Raw genomic sequence first — 20,254 nt, 5'->3', positions numbered from 1 at the left:
TTACCCCATGGTTTTGGGTATGCCCTGGTTACAAAAGCACAATACGTATATCAATTGGACAGCAGGATCAATATTCCTGGGCTCAGAGTTCTGTATGTCCCAGTGTCTATCCCTGGATCCCTCCTCGGTAACTCCTAAAGAACTACCAAGAGACCAAGAAAAACCACTCATGGTTTCCAATGTCATACAAGTTCCAGAGGCCTATAAGGGATATGCTGATGTATTTTCTACTGCCATTGTCCAGGCCTTACCCCATCACAGGCCCGAACACTGTGCCAAAGATACGCATCCCTCAGCTGTAATTCCTTTCAGCAGAATGTTCATTCTTTCCGAACCCGAGAAAAAGGCCCTTTGGGAATACCTAGACACTAATCATGAAAACGGCACCATAAGAACCTTGAAATCTCCAGCGGGTGCTTCATTGTTCTTCGTTCCCAAGAAGGATAACAAGGAACTCAGACCTTGCCTCGACTAAAGAGGCTTAAATCAATGCACCCTCAAGGATCGGTACCCACTGCCCCATATCTTGGATATCCTGGAAGCTGTGAGAGGAGCCATAATATTCACCAAATTGGATCTCAGGGGTACCTACCATTTGATACGTATCCGGGAAGGAGACGAGTGGAAGACTGCCTTTAGAACACCCTTTGGTCACCACGAGTACCTGGTCATGCCCTTTGGACTAGCCAATGCCCCAGCAGTATTCCAACGTTTTATGGATAGGGTGTTCTCTGATATGTTGTTTCTCTTCGTCACTGTCTATCTGAACGACATAATGATTTTTTCCAAAGACCCTCTGAAGCATGAAGGACATGTTAAGGCAGTTCTACAAAGACTCCGGGAACATCACCTCTTAGCCAAGCCTGAAAAATGTTTGTTTCACGTTACCTCTGTGCACTATCTGGGATTTATCCTTAGTCCAGAGGGGATTGGCATGGACCCTTCTAAAGTAAAGGCAATTCTCGCATGGCCTACTCCCACGTCCGTGAAACAAATCCAATCCTTCCTAGGACTAGCCAATTTCTACCGCAAGTTCATAGCCACCTTTTCCGAGATTGTACAACCCATAGTGGCTCTGCTAAAGAAGGACACCCCATTTGTCTGGTCAACATTACAAGAAACTGCATTTCAGCGTTTAAAGACTGAGTTCACACAAGCTCCCATTTTGGCTCAACCTGATACAAGTCGACCCTTTTTAGTGGAAACGGATGCCTCTAATTACGCTATAGGAGCAGTGTTGAAGCAGAAGATGGAGGACGATTTGGAACACCCTGTTGCTTATCTGTCAAGAACCTTAACTCCTAGTGAAACGCACTACTCCATCCTAGAAAAGGAACTCTTAGCCATTCGCCACGCCTTCAGAATGGCGACATCTACTTCTGGGAGCCAGAAACCCTGTCCAAGTGCATACTGATCATCGAAACCTTCAGATTCTACAGTCACTGGAGTGCAGGAACAGTCGTCAGGCACGTTGGGCCTACTTTTTTGCCCAGTATCAGTTCCACATTACCCATGTCCCTGGATCACGGAACCTGATCGTTGACGCCTTGTCTCGCCGTCCTGACTACGAGACCACTGAAGATAAGGCATTTCCTAAAATGTTCTCTCCCACGATCTTCGTAGCCCAAGCAGTTGATCTCCTAGAAGAAGTCTGATCGCAAACTCAATCCTCGGAATTATGGAAGGACATTTCAACACGAAATCTCTGGATATTAAGAGCCAAGGAAGGCTACTTATTCAAGGACAATGCACTACTCATTCCTACACGGAAGTTACAGCAAAAAATAATAAACCTTTGTCATGACACACTCCATTCCAGGCACCGAGGTATCACCAACACCCTCCGTCTTATACAGAGACAGTTCTGGTGGCCTAAAATGAAGTCTGACGTACAGCAATACATCCAGGCTTGTATAACCTGTGCCCAAAATAAACATGATAACAAAAGCCCGGCGGGTCTTCTTCTGCAGCCTACTCTACCCTCTAAACCATGGGAAATCATTGCTACAGACTTCATAGTGGAGTGACCACCTTCCCGAGGATATACTACCATCATAGTCACCATAGATTTGTTTACCCATATGGCCCATTTTACGCCACTAATGAAACTACCCTCCTCTTCAGAGCTAGCTGGAATATTTCTGGAACACATATTCTGACTACATGGGCTTCCTTCCAAGATCATATCTGACCGGGGTCCCCAATACATTTCACAATTCTGGAAACAGCTCTGTCGGGTACTAGGAATCCAACGTGCCCTCTCCTCAGGATATCACCCCCAAACCAACAGAGCCACAGAACGTGCAAATCAGACCCTGGAACAATATCTCCGATGTTTCGCCACCAAAGTCCAGGATGACTGGTCTCTCCTAATACCCGTTGCGGAATTCGCTTACAACAACTCCGAACACTCAGCGCTACAGACCAGTCCCTTTTAGTGTAGCCAGGGGTTCCATCCATCGGTCTTACCCTCGGTTCTTCCTTACCCTACACCAGTACCTACTGTTGACTCCTGGATCGAAACTCTTATCAACATTCACCGGGAGGATAAAGAACACTTAGAGAAAGCCAGATCACAAACCAAGAGGTATGCGGATTCCAAGAGAAGACCTGGTCCTTCCTATACGGTCGCTGACCGAGTGTGGTTGTCATCAAAACTACTTCCCCGATACTTACGACCAAACAAGCTGGCTCCCCGCTACTATGGTCCATTTCCCATCAAGGAGATTATCAATCCTGTCTCATATCGAATCAAGCTACCTGACTCCTGGAAAAGAATTTATCCAGTTTTTCACACATCCCTATTGAAACCCTACACCCAATCCTCTCGAAAATCCAGTAGACCACCTCCTCTACTGGTTGACAACCAACTGGAATATGAGGTGTCCCGGATTTGTGACTCCAGGTATAAGCGGGGCCATCTTCAATACCTAGTGGAGTGGAAAGGATATCCTCCTAGCGAAAGGACCTGGGAACCTATTTCAAATATCAAGGCTCCTCGGTTGCTCAGAAGATTCCACCTAATACACCCAGGCAAACCTGGAGGGAAAGGCCTTCGGAGGAGGCATGCTGTCATGAACTTCAGATCACACCCTTTTTGGACCTCCTGGTCCTTGTCTCAACGTGGCTTACATTCAGTACTACTTCCAACATTGCCGTTCAGAGCCGTAGACCTTGCTCGCTCCAAGCGCTGAGCGCGGCGTGATCTATTTATAGACCACGCCTTCCGCGGCTCCCCGCATCTCAATGCTATTGCAGAGTAGCCCAGATGTGTGTTCGTAGCTCGCGGTATTGTTTCCTTTATCCCAGTGCTATTACCCACTCCTGTCCCTTTCCCCCTTCCTGGTCCCGGGCATTTCTAGCCTTTCAGTCTCCCGGATTCCTGGACTCCGCGATGCCGGAACTAAACGCAACCTGGAACCAGACGAGACTCGAGCAGCGCTGTTCAAGACCAGGAGCGTTCCCAAGAAGGCAGCGATCAAAGACACCGGCAAACACCGGACCCAGGTGAGAAGGGGGGAACTCCTTGACATGCGGCTGGTTAGTGTTGAGGGTGTGTGAGGGGTAGCTGGGGTGCGTTCTTAGGTTCAGGTTGGGGTTTCTTCTACCCATGTCTGCTGGGACATTGGGAGGGGCTGAATTTAGTTGATCTGTAGTATAACTAAGTCTAACTAAGCGGGATCAGAGAAGAAGATTTCCTCGAGCTTGGGGGCCTTATTATTGGTGTCAGCGTGGGAGAAGTGCACTCTACAGTTATAATAGCCCGTTTTTTTTCTCACTTTAACTGTCCACCACTTTCATCTAATGGAAGCAGCGGACACCCCTGCTACCCCTCAGCCCCATTACACTGACTAAGGGGAGCGGGGAACACCCATGCAACCCCTGATCCCCCTAGTCGCAGTAATGGGGAAGGGCAGGATTTTTGAACTACGCAAAGGTGGCAGATCTAGTACAGGGCGACATGTTTTAGTCGCCTAATACTACTATCCAGTTTCGTATGCAACACAATCAGTTGGACTGAAAAAAGTGGAGATAATTCGGTTACCTCCAGTTTTTTGGTTACTTCCAAACGAGTAATGACAGCCAATATTCTCATTCATGGGAGAGAACTTGCACCTTTCTGCATATATTACATTTGTGTTGCCTGATGAACTGAAAATACCTTCCCCCAGTACTTCACTGAACACCCCACTCGAGCACTAAACAATCAAATAATGGCCCAGGACTGTACATATACTCCACCCTCAGGAGTGCACAGAACTGCACACACCACCAGCATGTCAAACATCATCCCAGAACTGCACAGACACCATCCCAGAAATGCATGTACACAGCCCCAGAACTGCACGGGCACACATACACATACATACACCATCACTGCACTCCCACAACACCAGTGCAAACATGCTGCCGCACAACTGAAATATATACACACGTTACACTAGCACTGCAATGCACACATACTCCACCCCCAGGAATGCACAGAACAGCACACACCGCCAGCATGTCAAACATCATCCCAGAACTGCACATGCGCCATTCCCAAACTGCATGTACTCATCCCCAGAACTGCGCGTGCACACATACACATATATACACCATCACTGCACTCCCACAACACCACTGAAAACGCACTGCCACACAACTGCAATATACACACACACACATCACACTAGCATTGAAATGCACATATACGCCACCCCCAGGAATGCACAGAACAGCATACACCACCAGCATGTCAAACATCATCCCAGAACTGCACAGACATCATAGCTGAAATGCATGTACACAGCCCCAGAACTGCACGTGCACACATACATATACAAATACCATTGCAAACACACTGCGGTAAAAACGGAATATATACACACATCACACTAGCACTGCACTGCACACATTCCCACGTATGCTGCCACAGTACTGCACAGAAAGACGCACAGACCCGCTTGCCCCAGCAACACACATGCACTTGCCAGTATCACAAACACACATGCACTCCCCAGTCCAGAGATATAAAGTCCATCCATGGAATCCACTGTAGTCCTAATTCGGCTCACTGCAATTCGGGCCTATATGCTTGCTGAAGGCCAAAAGCGTATCTGGATATACTTTGATAACTAGGAATAATGAATGCTAACAGGTCTTAACTGTGTCTGGCACTGCAGTACTAACTGGGCTTGATGCTTTCTGTACTAAGTGGGCACAACGGTATCTGTGATTGTTGTCTTAATTGGACAGAAATACATATTTACATCTTTCTCTTCTGTGATAAGCAAAGTTAATCCTGGTACTTCTTTGCTAAATTGACATTATGAAAATAGGCACTGCTTTACTAACTGGACCTATGGAATCTGTTGCAGCTGTGGTCACTGGGCATAATGGAAACCCGCACTACTACTCCAAATGTGCGTGGCCTTGACAATGCTGTCAAAATTGAGAAGACCACCGTCACCACCCTAGTGTGAGAATTTAAAAAGCCCCCCTCTCTTGCCCATGTCAAGAAACGCTTCTTACAACACAAAATGCGTCCAGTGTGTGTGATGCGCAGACAACAGCTTAGCCCCTCCGCAGCCTGGATATCACAATGGAACCGCATCTTGTGGCAGGTGCAGTTAGTAGCCCTCCTTGATGAAACGTTCACATGCTGAACATTGTCCCTCTGGACTTAGAGTGGAAATCTTCACGCTCCTGTTGATTGCATTTGGAGTAGGTGTCGCTAAGGTGGTCACAGAACGTAGGGCCGCAATCGCACATGGACATACAGGCCCTGATTCACAGAGTGTTTCCAATGGGGTTTTGGCATTATAAAATGCTTCTGTGAATTAGGCCCACAGTGTGAGAGACTAGCAGTCTGTCACATCTCTGAAAGTGCTTCTTCAGTTTCCTCTGGACATTACCGATTAACCTCTAATGGGCACCAAGCCACATTTATGCGGCACAATGAAAGAACAGTTTGTGTGCATTGTTATATGAAGTCACTGCTTCGGGTTGTCATTATAACTTCAATATATGATACGATTGTTTATTTATATAGCGCCTATACACCATGTGTTTCCAAGCACTTCAAGGCAAGGGAGGGAACAAGGTAAAATACAATGACATTCTTACAGGCCATGAACAGTAAGGATGTGAAATTAACTATCGTACTCGGCCTGAGGACATTTCAGATAGTGCAAGAGTTAAGACATAGATAAGGAAGGGAGGGGGAGAGTGGGAAGGAAATGGAAACAGACAGGCGACTACTGTACTAGGCCTGACGACATTTTCTGGTAGAGCCGGAGAAAACAAAAGGTAAGGGAGAGGGGTGCACAAAGGTAGGGGAGGAACAAAACAAGCGACTATCATACTAGGCCTGATAACATTTTCTGGTACAGCCGGAGAAAACAAAAGGTGAGGGAGAGGGGTGCACAAAGGTAGGGGAGGAACAAAACAAGTGTCTAGCGTATTAGGCCTGACAACAGATAGTGCTGGAGGGCATGGGGGTGGTACACAGTAAGGGGAGGGGGGAGGAGACAGACGAGGTTGCTATCATACTAGGTCCAGGGACACATCTGGTAGAGTAAGTGCATAGAAGAAAGTATGGGGAGGAGGGGTGGAGATAAGAAAAGGGAGAAAGAAGAAAGTAAGGGGAGGAGGAGAGAAGATAAGAAAAGGGAGAAATGAAGGAAGTAAGGGGAGGAGGGGAGGAGATAAGAAAAGAGTGAAATATGTGGCTTCTTTTTTTTTAATAACTTGTTTTCTTCTTTAGACCATGTACTGGTCATAGTGACTTTGCACAGAGAGATGTTATGCCTAATGCTGCCGCAGGTCGCTGGGTGCCAGTGAGGAAGGACATGTCTTAGTGATGCTGCAGGGGATAGTGCAAGGAGGCAGTGTGCAGATGCCCACAGCAAGGGTCTGCGAGTTCGTAGACTCCAGCAACGGCCACGAAGAAAGTAAGACTTATCCGTTCATTCCTCCATCTTTTTCTAATGCCACAATTACAAAAGTGTGTGGTCGGTCGAAACGGACCACAAAGTTCAGCGCCATCTGGGTTTGGCGTGACTAGTGCAGTGGTCTTGTTTTGTCCACTAGTAACTGCGGTTGGGAGATATTACAGAGGCCAATCCAACTCCCTAAAGATGCAGTATTCTAACCTTAGAAGCACCAAGTTGGAAACTCACGCAGGAGGCTACAATGAGTGAGGTATGGCTTTCTGACCCATGTGAAGGCACGCATGACCCTGTGGAGTAGTGTACATTCTCCAGGGATCCCAGGCATGGAGCAAGCTTTGGAGAGATTGTAAAAAGAGAAACAGAAGGACCATAAGGAGTAGATGGCATGAAACTGAGCTGGCCATGGGGCATCACCGGTGAGCCACAGAATCTGGGCAATCTGGGAGGTTGTCTGGCACACGGATCATTCCAGAAGGACCTCTTCTTTTTACCCCGGCTGGGGTTTTCTTCTTGATCTAGTGGGAGACAAAGTAAAACCAGAAATGTTTACTTTCTGAAGTACATTTATATTTAAATTGGAATTTTCCTTTTTATATATCTACTAGGATGTTTTTTCCTTCACCTCATTCAGTATAAGAGGGGTATATGGTTACTTTAACTGCCTGCTTTCAACAGTGTCAGATTTATAAATCCACAAAGAGCTGAGGGACAAATCCAGAGCTTAAGGAGCAAGAGGAGAGCCAGCACAGTGCAATGTTCTCCAATGACATTCTTCAAATTTGGTTCCCACTTTATCTTCCGGATTCTCTTCTGGAGTCTCTTACTGTGGAATTACAATCACTACATTAGTTTTACTATGCCGATAGAACATCTTTTTATCTCTGTGGGTAGAAAAGTGTGCCTGCTCAACAATGCAAGCAACATATGGATAACCTCTGGAAGCATAGTAATATTAATGCAGTGAAACATTGAAGTACTGACATCCTGGTTAATATGCAGGCCTTCCCGGCAATACTAGCTAGTATAACCACACATCCGGATTGTTATCAAGATGTAATTTACCACTTTGTGTGCCTCCCGCTCCATCAGCTCTCTCCTTCCGCTGGTGTCCCTTTTTACCTGATTCCTCTCCTTATTTTCCTCCAACATCTGCCATGGGTGTTTGGTGTGTCCCTTCAAGGACTGTTACCTGCCAATAAAATAGAGAAAGGACCATCCCCTACAGATGCCGAGCCTCTATTGTTTGGCGGCCATCTCTACCTGTTTCTTTTTCTTTGACATGCATTTATGCAAATAAGGGTCAAAGCCTAGCACCTGGCTCCACAGTCCTGTGGTAATAGCTTGCTGTTTTGCAATGCCTTTAGTTTTATACCCTGAGCCCTCCGTATGCTCTATCGCCTTGGGATTGGTCCCATAAATTGAGCCGTCTGACACATAACTATTGGCATTGCCTCTGATGACGGGCTTCATGTTTTTTAAGGCACATGCTAAACGCATTAGGACTACAGAGAGAATATATGTAATTAAAAAGAAAATGAAACAAAGACAAAGTAATTGCCATAGGGCAGGACTCACCTGTGCTCAAGTTCCTCCACTGTGTCCAGCAGGGGCCTTTTGTGGGTCTCCGTAAGTGTGCACACAACAGCGCCCGCCACTATTGCGGCAGTTCCAATGATCACGGCAGGCAGGAATGAAACGTAGTTGCTTGTCATGCGTACCACAGGTGCTACTATCGCTCCTATTCGGGCGTTCATTGAGTGGAAGCCCAGCCCAGTCTGCCTGGGAATTGAGAAGTGGTCAAAGCCGATGATGACTTAAAACATAAAAGAAGATTTTCTAATATTTCCCCTTGTCCCGGCCATGCAAAGAAATGTGTTCCTGAGTACATATAAGTCGCCAGTACTTTGCATTCAAAGGAAAGTATGCATCCCCACCCCTCCAAAAGAAGCTTTAATTCCAGCCATGTTACTGAGAAACATTAAAAGCGACCACTATTCAATGATATCCAATTCTTCAACCTACTAGTGTGATTTAAACCAAAAGAGCCAGTCAAGTTGCATACCTGAGCACTGTAGGGTAGAGCTCACCGGAGAACATGAAGAGGCAGGTGAAAGCTCCAGCAAGGCTGCCTTTAGCAATTGTAGCCAATAATGTTCGCAAGGTTGGTATCTCTTGAGAAAAGAAGAAATAAAAAAGGTGTGCCAGTAGCCATTTTAAATTGTTTCAAACAATAATACAGTTTTATTTGTGGCTAAAACCTCTAAACTAGAACATGCCAGTCTTCTCCGTAGTCTGTGAGAAAAAGTTCCTTGCAGGTGCTTTAAAGCCTCCAGCTGCAGGACTTCCAAGTCTAGTTCAGTTTGGAATCAAGCATGTTAAACGGTGACTTCTTAAAGTCATCAAGCCCAGGTTCTGAGGTCCTAGGCTGTGGGCCAGATCTCTCTTTAGAAGAACAGAGAAAACATTAATGCAGGTAATATAATGATGAGTTACAGGTGATGCCTTGAAACACCTGTGTATAGGCGCGTTACAAATGCCATATCATATCATTTATATAGCGCCTTAATCCAAAGCGCTTTACAGAACACATATTTACATACAATATCACCCAACCGAAATTGGTACTCATTTATCGACCTCGGAAGGATGAAAGGCTGAGTTGGCCTTGCCAGTATTCGAACCTGCGACCTGCAGATCACGCTCAGATGCTCAGATCGCAGCAGCAAGCACTCAACCTGCTGAGCTATATAGTTAGATATAGTTGAAAAACAAAATCATGGGTAGACTTGTATGCATTTAACCTGACAATAAATTATTAACTAATATACCTAAACAAGCCTTGGCAATGCCAAAAGTTTTGGCTTTTGTGTTGGCATTGGAAAGGCATTTGCCGGGAATTGCCGGAGTGGTGATAATTCGCCATTGATGGTGGAAGCTACAAAATGATAATGTAATAGAAGTGCCTGGCAAATGCCTAATACTTATGCTCTAGCCAAAACTATTGGCTTTACCAATGCTTGTTTTTAACAGGACTTCAGTGAAGGACACGTATAGTGGTCATAAATTGAGTGGCTGAAGGCAGACCTGGTTAAGACATTTTTATTACACTGGTAGTGCGTTTACAGCTCCAATTAAGTATTTAACTTTCGGAAGACTGAGTTCAAAGTGCTTGCCCGTGTTTTTTGTAAAGCAATCTTTGATTGTAACGCTTGAGAAACCAAGCTCAGAGATATGCTAGTAGGATTTGTTTTCTTTGGAGGTGTGGGGGCGTAGTCATATGGATTAAAAGGGCCATAGTAGTCAATGGGTAGTAAATAACCAAACAATACTTACACGTTTTGATCCCTTCTCATATGCCATTTCACCCAGGGAGTAATCTGATTAAATAGTATTGCTTTATAGGTGGCACTATAGTGCCACCTAATAGCCAAAACAAACAAAAAAAGATAGGCAGTAACCAATCTCTCAGGAGGGCTCAGAGTTGCAAGTGTTGGATGAACATTCACATGGTAATTCCACAAGTCTATAAGGTGCGAAATGTCTGCAGATAAACAGTGGAATATTTAACCCACAATGACAAAAAGGTAGAATATAGTGGGAGTTAGCGGCCCACCATCAAGGTTAGAAGGCTGGAATGCAAGGAAGGCCCCTAAAGAGGGCGGGTGCAGTTACCACCTAGTAAAGCCTGCCAAACTCTATGGCACCCAGGACAACATTTTGTCATTTTGTATCTTGAGGGTCTAAACACACTCTGCATAGACCCTGTCTTACATTCCCGTGAAGTCCAGGGAGTCACCAGGGGAGGATAGCAAAATGGCACCCAAGGAAGGTAGGTGACGTATTTAGGCATGGGTGGGCAGAATGTTTGGACGTTTGGTGGCAGGGGCACTTAAGAGGGAGAAAGTTGCAGCAGTCAATCAGGCTGCTCTCAATATAGACACATACCATGAGGTACTGTCTGGATCTGAGCAACCCAACTAGCTGTTAGCATGATTGTGTGTGATTCCAAGAAAGGAGAAATTGCTGGCTTCCACCTATCCTATTCCCAGAGTAATCATCACGAGGTCACAGAGTTGATCTCAATTATATCATGGCTGTATAAAAGATGAAAATAAAGGAACGTTCATATAAATGGTTTTTAAAAAATCCCCATTTGTAACTGTGTGTGCACATGGGTATAATCTACATAACATTATTGGATCAACTAGAACCTTAATGAGCTAATTTTCTATCTGCTTGTAATTTGGAGGCGGGGACACGTTATGTTAGCACTGTAACGTTTCCTGCTGCCAAATTTTCATCAGTTTCATGGAGTGCAAATGTGCAGGGCAAAAAGAGACATACACTTGTGTATGCTGCCTTTTCCCCTGTACTTTTGCACTCCACCGTGCAAAGTGAGTAAACGCTGCTTGGCATGCATGTTTTCATGCCAAGCAGCGCTCACAATTACAATTAGCACTCAGGGCGGGGTGAGCAGCCAATCAGGTTCAGCAGATCGCAGGCTCAAACTGCCAATCTCAGCCTGCGTTCCATGGAACCTGGAGGCCACTTCCCTTGCCTGCAGCGCCATCTTCGCCCACCCTTCCTTACCTTTTTTTAAAGGTTTGCTCGATTCTTCCCTGCCCCACTTACCTCTTTTCCTCTTTTCATCGGCACCAGTGGCCCCTCTGCCGCCGTGCTTCTGCTGCCGCTCCACGACCACCGTGGAAATGGGCGAGGGGCCCTGCCTTCCAGATACATGGCCGCCATCGTGCCACAGTATTTCTATTCATTTTTGTAACACCCCTGGATTGGAAACCAAACCTAAGGTGCTAAAAGCCGTATGACCCTCTCCGGCAGTGCAAAATTCCCCTGGCCCTCATCAAGGAGGTCAATTAGTAACTGCCCAGTTACCGGACCACTCTGAGAGCCTACATCCATCCTTATAGGACCCATTTTATCCTCCAGCACTCTGCTCCCCAACACCTGTAGCCGCCCCCACTGTTAGTAGATCCACCTCCCTAACCGAAACCTTGAGGATCACCTCCAGGGCAGCCCAGGACTCGAATTTTCCACATCAACGCTAGTCCCTGGGGTCGTAGATACTCCCCACCCCACCCCCTACCCTCCCTCTCTTTGGATTGAATAGTAGCCCACTGTACAGCACTAGCTGTTTTATGAGTCAAGTAGTTATCCTGACTTGAATGAAATTCGGTTACATCCACCACACTGTGACTTCTCACCCTCAATGGAGCCTCTAATTCCTCCTGCTCCCAATTCATAAACTCCACGCTGAGTGGAGCCACCACTTCCTTGGCCAAGTGTAAGTTCCTTGGAATTTTCTTGAACCTAAGTGTCTACCCTTCTTTCTCTTTTTTCTTTAAACTCAAATTAGAATCCTCCCCTGGGAGAACTACCATCTGAGCAGCTCTCAGCTCACTACAGCCAACATCTGGACCCGCTGGTGAGATTCCTCTACAACAGAAATACCAGCATCAGGTGCAGGAGTGAAGAGGTTAGTTGGAGCCTCCAACAACTTTGTACAGTCTGCCTGTGAACCTTCAAGGCCTAGTATTATCTCACTGAACTGTAAAGTGTGGGTAGTCGGCTCTAATTGTATATAATCGTATAAAGAGGCAAATGAGCCCAAACGTATTTTCAGACCCAGGATTTTACGAGCAGTTAGCCTCCCTTGTTCATCTACCTCCCTTAAGGTATAATGTAAACCTTAAAGCGAAGCAAGTTTCCCAGGCACAGGAGATTTATCAGCATTCATACTGGAAGAACTATTCATATGTTCTGTAAGAATTGACAGCATCAAATCCTCCTCCATTGCAACATTCAAATCCATAAGTCCTTCCCCCTCTGTTAAATCCATTATGGGGATATTATCAGCCTCCAACAAATCCATTGCTATCAAAGTATGTTCACTAATAAAGTTACTGTCCTCAGATGGCTGAGCTCTGCCTCTCTCCGTCAGTCTAATATCGGTACTCATACGGGGACGTGGCAAGTCACCCCTACACCCGAGATATCTTCCATCCTTTTTTGTGATGCAATGGCTTTGTGGTTATTAAGTGATGAATCTGTTCTTCCCTTTTTTACCTTAGCTGCGACTTTCTTTGAAACAACATTAGGAACATTGGGATCCCGTGGCCCCTATGCCATCATCAACAAGGGAACAAGTAATCAGTGATAAACTCTCAATGATACTGACGACAATCTTTCGTACCCCAGTTTAAGGGTTGCCCTTGAGCAAGAAATGCCCCACTCACACCTTCCACTGAATGCACACATCTCTTTGCTGACTGTTTTGCTCCTTTCGGCCCCACTGGGGCACCCGACCAGGCAGATAAATATGCCACCTCTTCATTATCCAGTTGCTCACCAACGAGACCGAGAGCAGAGGTGTGGGGTCTCAATGATAGAAACTTGATAAGTGACCTCTGAGTTGACTGCCCCAGTCACCAAAACATTATCGAGACCCTGTGACATATCACAACTAATATGTGCCACAGATTGTGAGCCAGGACCAGGTGGAGGCTCGGCCTGGCTGTGTCCAACTGCACTTCTGTTCTCCCCACACCCCCGCACTGGAGCCTTGCCAATTCATAGTGTCCATGGTAGCAGGTGTTAGGCAGAATTATATGCAGTACTATTTGGGAACACCACACACAATTAGGACTATGAGTGACAGTACAAATTCACCTTTGGTACAAGACTGTACCACATAGTAAAGTGGTAGCGATGGCTGAGCAGCCAGACTTAACTCAAGAGTAAAGTGAGCAGTATCAATAGTTACACAAAGGACAGGAATTACTATGATTCAAACAAACACTGACTCAAGCTTTCTGAGTAAAAGAATATACATTTATTTACACATCAGTTATTAAACATTTCACTATTATCAAGCAGTAAAAAAATCACGTTACTAATACACAACACCGCAACCAATAGATTCTGGACAAGTTAGGCTCAAAATGAAGTGTGAACAAAATGGCCTCCAGCAATTTAAAAGGTAGGGAAAGACAAAGTTAGACAGAAATTGAGCAGCACCAACGAGTGAGTAGGCTGGGCAATCTAGAAAAAGGAACTACAGTGAGGAAATCAAATTAAAGGGGCCTGGGCCAAAGTCAATGGGCCAAAGTCTTTGCAGGCGATCACACAGTTCAGAGTAGTTTGCGGTTAAGTCTTTGCCAAGAGTTCAGAACGAAGTTGGTTGGACGAAAAGTTACTTTAAAGAATAGAGAAGGACAAGTGCTTGGATTGGCGAAATATTTCACGCACTTTAACCGCGGCTGGACGAAACGAACAACCGAGTTAGCACAGTACCTTTAAAGCAGAAGAATGCTGTAGCTGAGGCAGATGTTCCTGGCAAGTCCTGCAGGCTCACGGTTCCTGAAGCGACTGTCGGACTGACAAGAAGGAGGAAGACTGGAGGGTCCTGCACTGCCCAGGGAAGAAACCAGCAGCAGAGCAAAGCAACGAATAAAAGGTGCGCTCCTTAAAACCCAAACAGGGTCTGAGCCTCCTGTCTATCCGGTTCAATGCAGCGATGCACAGCAAATTCGACCAGGAAAGGGATGCCTTGCATGGTGACCTGCTTGGCGACTTAGGTGACTCTGCCTTTCCAGACCCAAAGACCTGCTTTTTATGAATTTTTCCCCCATTCACACAGCATGGCTGTCAATCATACAGCAGGGTGGCTGTCCCGCCGGGACAGTCACCGCAGCCAATCATATCAGAGTGCGACATGGGTCTCCAAGGAGACCCTGTGCAGGGAGTCCTAAACCCCTCCCTCACATCCTGTCCCCCTCAGACATACAGGAGCCTAAGGAGGGCTTCTGTGCAGAAGCCTGCGAAAGGATGGCGAACAAAGGAACCAAACCTGGTTAGGTGCACAGAGTAAAACACGAGAAAGACTTTTACAAAAAGAAATGGCGAATAAACCCAGCCGGAACTGTATAAAAATGTATATGGTCCAGCGGGTTTAGATTCTAAAACAATACCAGGGCTATTTAAGATAACCGCGGTAGGAAAAATAGGGTAGTTACCACTGCCACCAGCCAAGTCTTAATGAAAAGGGAACGAAACAATGGCTCTCACTATAAGGTTGGCGGAACGGGTTTACCGGCACCGGTAAAGGTGCCGGTAAACCCGTTCCGCCCTATTACGAGGTCTCCTCGCGGGACTCGCAATGGGCGCCTGCAAAAACCAGGCGTCCTTACCGGGTCCCGCGAGGGGACCAGGGAGCTAACAACGGGCCCGTCATTAACGGGCCCGTTGTTAGCTCCATCCCCATTCTCATTGAGCCCTATGGGGGCTCGAATGGGAATGGTGATGGACCGGGTCCGGGTTCCTCGGACGGGGAATTACCGGGTCCGCCAAGGTTGCGATGGCCCGGTAATTCCTCATTCGAGGAACCCGGGCCCGGATTGCGGTATGGAGGCAGCCATGGCGCTAATAGCACCATTGCTACCTCCATACTCGTAATGAGGCCCAATGTTCCAAGAGAAACAGACAAAAAGGGGTAAGCATTAACCCTTTCCAGAACTCCATGTCAGATAGTTTGTACTGGGTATGTGAGTTTTTAAAAGAGATTAATAAAGTCAATGGCAACTTTACATGCTCTGGGAGACAGTAGTCAGTCCCAGAAAATGGAGTCTGAGTTTGGGAAGTCTACAAAAGACAACCCTTTGTCACTGCACTGAAGCTGCTGTGTAACACACAGTAAAAAGATGATGCCTATGGAGTAGGTGAGGCTCCACAGTCTACGAACACAAGAAAATGTTAAACACACACAGCAAAACACATGTAAGAGTGGGAAAGAAAAGGCTCACACTCTTACCAGGTGAAAAAATAAATCCTAGAAATCCAGCAAAGCTGCTGAGGGACTCACTAGCTAAGGAAAATTAGCCATTCTGGAGAATTCTCCCTAACAGCAGGTCCGGCTGGAGCACCAACCATTCCGACTTTCTCCCCACCTCGAACTACTGTATCACTGGTATCTGCGCAGAGTTTGCTTTTTAAATTATACACATCTATACTGGGGGTTCCCTACTTATCATAGTTCTCAGTGCAGCTCTGCTCGTGTCTTGTGAGTAGAAAGCAATTAGAGACAGTCGTTCCCAGCAAGACCAGGCACTTAAAAAGGAGTACCACAGCCATACCACAACCTGAGTGCTCGCAGAATGCCTGACGTTCCTGAAGTTCCTGGGAAGTTCAATTCCACAACAATCTGGATAAAGAGAGGAACACCACTAGCCAACACACCTCCTCACTGAACTGCCAAACTGCTGTGAGTGCACTTAATCTGTATTTCCGTTGCAAATCACACTGCTGCACATCCTCTACAGCTGATAATTCACCGGATAAGTGCAGTTTTCGAAATTAAAGGCCAAAGCTATGCAGCTCGCACAGCGGGCCACAATGGACCACTCTTGCCACTACCGCACAGCCCTCTGCATGGTACTGCTGTTTTTAAAGGGGAGTTTCCTGATCCTGCAGCAAAGGACCGCCTTTTTATTTTTTTTATTTTTTTTGTATTTGGTTTATTAAAGTAAAAACCTTTACAAAACGGTGCAATTAAACATTAAAAGATTTTCAAAAAACAGTAATTAAGAAATAACATTTACAGTAACACTTGAGAAGAAAAGTACATTCCCTAAAAGAATATAAGTAGTAAAGGAAACATTAAAACATCATTTTGAGTTAGCAAATGATGAGAATACCAAATTTCCATTTAGTCACTAAGACTAGTACAAAATAAGTACATTTAAATTAGACAAAAACATAAACACAATCAAAAGATATCAAAAGACGTCATCCATATGACATTCACAGTACAAGTTTAGAATTCGGTACATAGTATACATTTTGTGAACTCATAGTATAGCAATTAATATGTATTACATTGAATACTCATTCCCACCCAAATCCAAGGTCTAAATGTAGAGATTTTCTCAATTTTATTCAGCCAACAGATCTTCTGCCAACTTAGACTCTATAATTGCCAGCAAGTTAGTCAGACGGAGTGTAAGATTCTGACTGAAACCTTCCATACAGCGCTTCCATAAGAGTTCTGTTGCGGTCACAGAGTTTGAGTAAAAGTGCTCGAGGAGTTGGATTCGAAGGCCTTCAAAGAATGGGCAGTTAATCACTAGATGTTTCAAGGTTTCTGGCACTGTGCAATTTTTACAGAAGCGGCAACTAGTGTCAATGTTACTGATTGGATAACCAGTCCAGTGTTTAGATCGTTCACGTGTGTGAAATTGGTTGAGACAAAATTGCATATAGATTTTCCTTGAGCAAGCAGAAGGGAACTATAAGAGATATTTTAGTCGAAATCCCCATCTGCCGCGAACTTCATTGTATTCTTTAAAGGAGGAATATTTGCCCATTTCATCCATCATTATACACCAGAAGAATCTTTGAAATTTAAGTTTTTGGCTTGGTAACCACATGCTCATAGATGATGGCGTTTCATTAATGAGCAATAGAATTTTGGTTAATTTGAACGAGTAGGTATTGAGCGCTTTAATGTGTGATTCACTCAGTAATTGTTTCAGTTTGACATAGAGCGTGTTTTTCTGTGGATTGTAGATCTTGATTAGATTAGTAATACTTCGCCATGTGTGTTTTACTGACAGTTGTAGTAGGTTTAATTTGTGGCAAATCATAACGTTGGGAATCGAAAGTGCTAACCCCAGAACCGTTTTCCATAATTTCCCCTGTAAGATGTTTAAGTAGGCATCTAAATCATATGTACAGATGTCCAGGGAATATAGGATCATGGGTTCAACCATCTGCAAATAGAATTGAATTAAGGGTAATAGAGAAAACATACAGTATTTCTGATGGATAATTTTCATTTGAGATGTCAACCCCCTGATCTTTTGATTGAGGTAGTTTTTCCACATAGTAATTGAATATTGATCAGTCAGTGGATATCCCAAGTAGCGAAGCATCGGAGAGTATTCAATTTTAATATCGTTCATATACCATGAGTATCGATGACAGTCTAATTTTCTATTAGAAAAAATCAAAATAAAAGTTTTCGTAGGGTTGGGAGTAAGATTATGATTAAAAGCGAATTTAGAAAATAAATCCAGCTTTCGTTGAAGACCAAAAGGGGTTCTATCAAAAAATAACAAATCATCAGCAAATCCTAACCAGTCTAACATTAATGAGCCAAACTTCACTGAATAACATTCCCCAGCAATCCAATTAACATCCAATCCTAATAAGTACAAATTGAACAGCACCGCTGCCATGTTGCAGCCCTGTTTCACCCCAGTTTCGGTCGGAATGGGATCAGTCAGGGCTCCTTCCTTAGTGAGTCTCATACGATAATTTGTGTTTTTATGGAGTAAGGCAATTAAGGCAACCAATTTAGTTGGAATGCCAAGATGGATCATTTATTTCCACAAGATTTCTCGAATATCGCAGTCAAAGGCTGCGGTCAGATCCAAGCTAGCCATATAAATTGGCCCTGAGTGACTGACTGAAGAATGGGCTTGAAGATGGGAGATGATGGTAGCATTTAACTGACAACCAATGAATTTTCTAAATCCTACCTGATAGATAGACAGCATATCTTTATCGCTCATATGAGCCTGTAATTGGTGAAGAAGAAAAATGGAAAATATTTTGGATGGAGAGTCTGTAAGAGCAATGGGGCGATAATTAGAGGGACAGTCCGGAGAGCCCTTTTTATAAATCGGAATAACTAGCGCAGAAGACCACGACAAGGGAGTTTTGCCCTTTTGTAAAATCAGATCAAATTTGATTTTAAGAATGTGGGCCCAGAAATCTGGATTCGATTGGTACACACATGATGGAATACCATCGGGCCCAGGCGCTTTAGAGGGCTTTAATCTGCTGATGGCATCAATGATGTCTTCTATGGACCATAGTGATGGAAAATCTAGGTCCAACCGTGGCTCACTACCCTTTAGTGAGTGGAAGCGCTTGGGCATAGTATATTTGAGTTTTACATAAGATACCCAATTTTCAGCAGAAATCACAGAATCAGTAATAGTTGTAGGTTCAAAAGTAATAGAACGAAGAGTATTCCAGATTTTCCTAGAATCGTGCTTGAGTAGATGGTAGAATAATTTTTGATTATCTGTGTTGAGAAGATTTCTTTTTAACCACTTAAGTTTGTTGCGATATCTTTGTCGCACTGCTTTGATCAATTTTTCACGAGTCAGGTAGGAAAAAAATGTTCTATTGATTTGGCGAATTTCTTGATTTTTTTGTGTTTTTAAGAAAGCAACTTGATTATTAAATTTGTGCGCATGAACATGTATAGCTTTTTCATGCTTATCCCTTGCTTGAAGCATAGCATCTAGATGGAATTTGATTCTAATGGAATTAAGATTATCCAAGAGGACAAGCAAAGAGCTAGATGGTAATAAAGACAAGAGAATATTAGAATCACATTCCAAATTCTGAATAAAAGTTGCACACACTTTAGGATTCCATCTCACTGTAAGGCAGTGCCGGTCAGATTCTACCAAGGATAGAGAAGAATTATCATTGAAACGAGCCAAAGGGATATTCATCTGCATAGAGATAATCATATGATCTCCTAAGAATGGATTAATAATTTTGAGGGCATCAATAGTCAAGTATAAACTCGAAGAAATAAAAAAGTAACCAACAAAGGATTTATAGTTTGCTCTAGTCCATGTATATGTGAGGTCGTCCAAAGCAAAGTAAGGAGTTTGTATATCCCATTCGAGGAAGAAGGAATTCCATATAGTCCCAAACTTTTTGGAAGTTAATGAGTGCTTATCCCTAATTGCATTATTGTGAACACCTGTTTCATAGCAATAACAATTGAAGTCACCACCTACGATAATTCTTGCTGAGGGGTGTAAAATCAGGCTCTTTTCTAGTACATCGTTCATTTCCTCAATGATGGTCTCAATAGGGGTGGACAATTTGTTCCAATAAATGCAAACCAACAGGAGTATCATGGAAGGATCCAAATCATCTTTTATAATAATAGCGAGTATGGAGTCAGAGCTACTAATCCTCTCAATGGAACACTGAAAGGCAGAGTTGACAAGTAGGGCCAAGCCGCCTGAAGGGCGACCCTCAATACCTCGCCTTGTGACCTGAACAAATGCTGAATATCTGTCTATCGAAAAGGAGGATTTATTCATAGTTTCTTGAATAAAGATCAAGTCAGGTCGATTAAACTGATTTAGGAGATACCATTTTTTAAAGTTATTTATACCACAAGAGTTCCACGAGATAATGTGGAGTCGGAATAGGCTAAGAGTCTTTCATCGCCTTTTGTTGGTTTGGTTGTGAAGCGTTAATAGGATCCC

The 20,254-nt window shown here is 44.4% G+C and overlaps 1 protein-coding gene across 1 annotated transcript in view; it reads right to left on the bottom strand.

Moving 5' to 3' along the window:
• Positions 1-6,001: 6,001 nt before the first annotated feature.
• LOC138567097 (solute carrier family 22 member 20-like) overlaps positions 6,002-20,254 on the bottom strand; it is a 357,233-nt gene continuing 342,980 nt past the window's right edge. The window contains exons 8-10 of the mRNA XM_069644967.1: positions 8,998-9,106; positions 8,511-8,714; positions 6,002-7,450 (exon numbers count right to left, since the gene is read on the bottom strand). Of these exons, the coding sequence (XP_069501068.1) occupies positions 7,423-7,450; positions 8,511-8,714; positions 8,998-9,106 (341 nt within the window). The 3' untranslated portion in view covers positions 6,002-7,422. The remainder of the gene's footprint in view (positions 7,451-8,510; positions 8,715-8,997; positions 9,107-20,254) is intronic.

Source organism: Ambystoma mexicanum, chromosome 2p (assembly GCF_040938575.1).
Source record: "Ambystoma mexicanum isolate Mex_15411 chromosome 2p, UKY_AmexF1_1, whole genome shotgun sequence".
Lineage (NCBI taxonomy): Eukaryota > Metazoa > Chordata > Amphibia > Caudata > Ambystomatidae > Ambystoma > Ambystoma mexicanum.
Note: the sequence above shows the minus strand (reverse complement) of the source record. Positions and strands in the feature narration are given on the sequence as shown.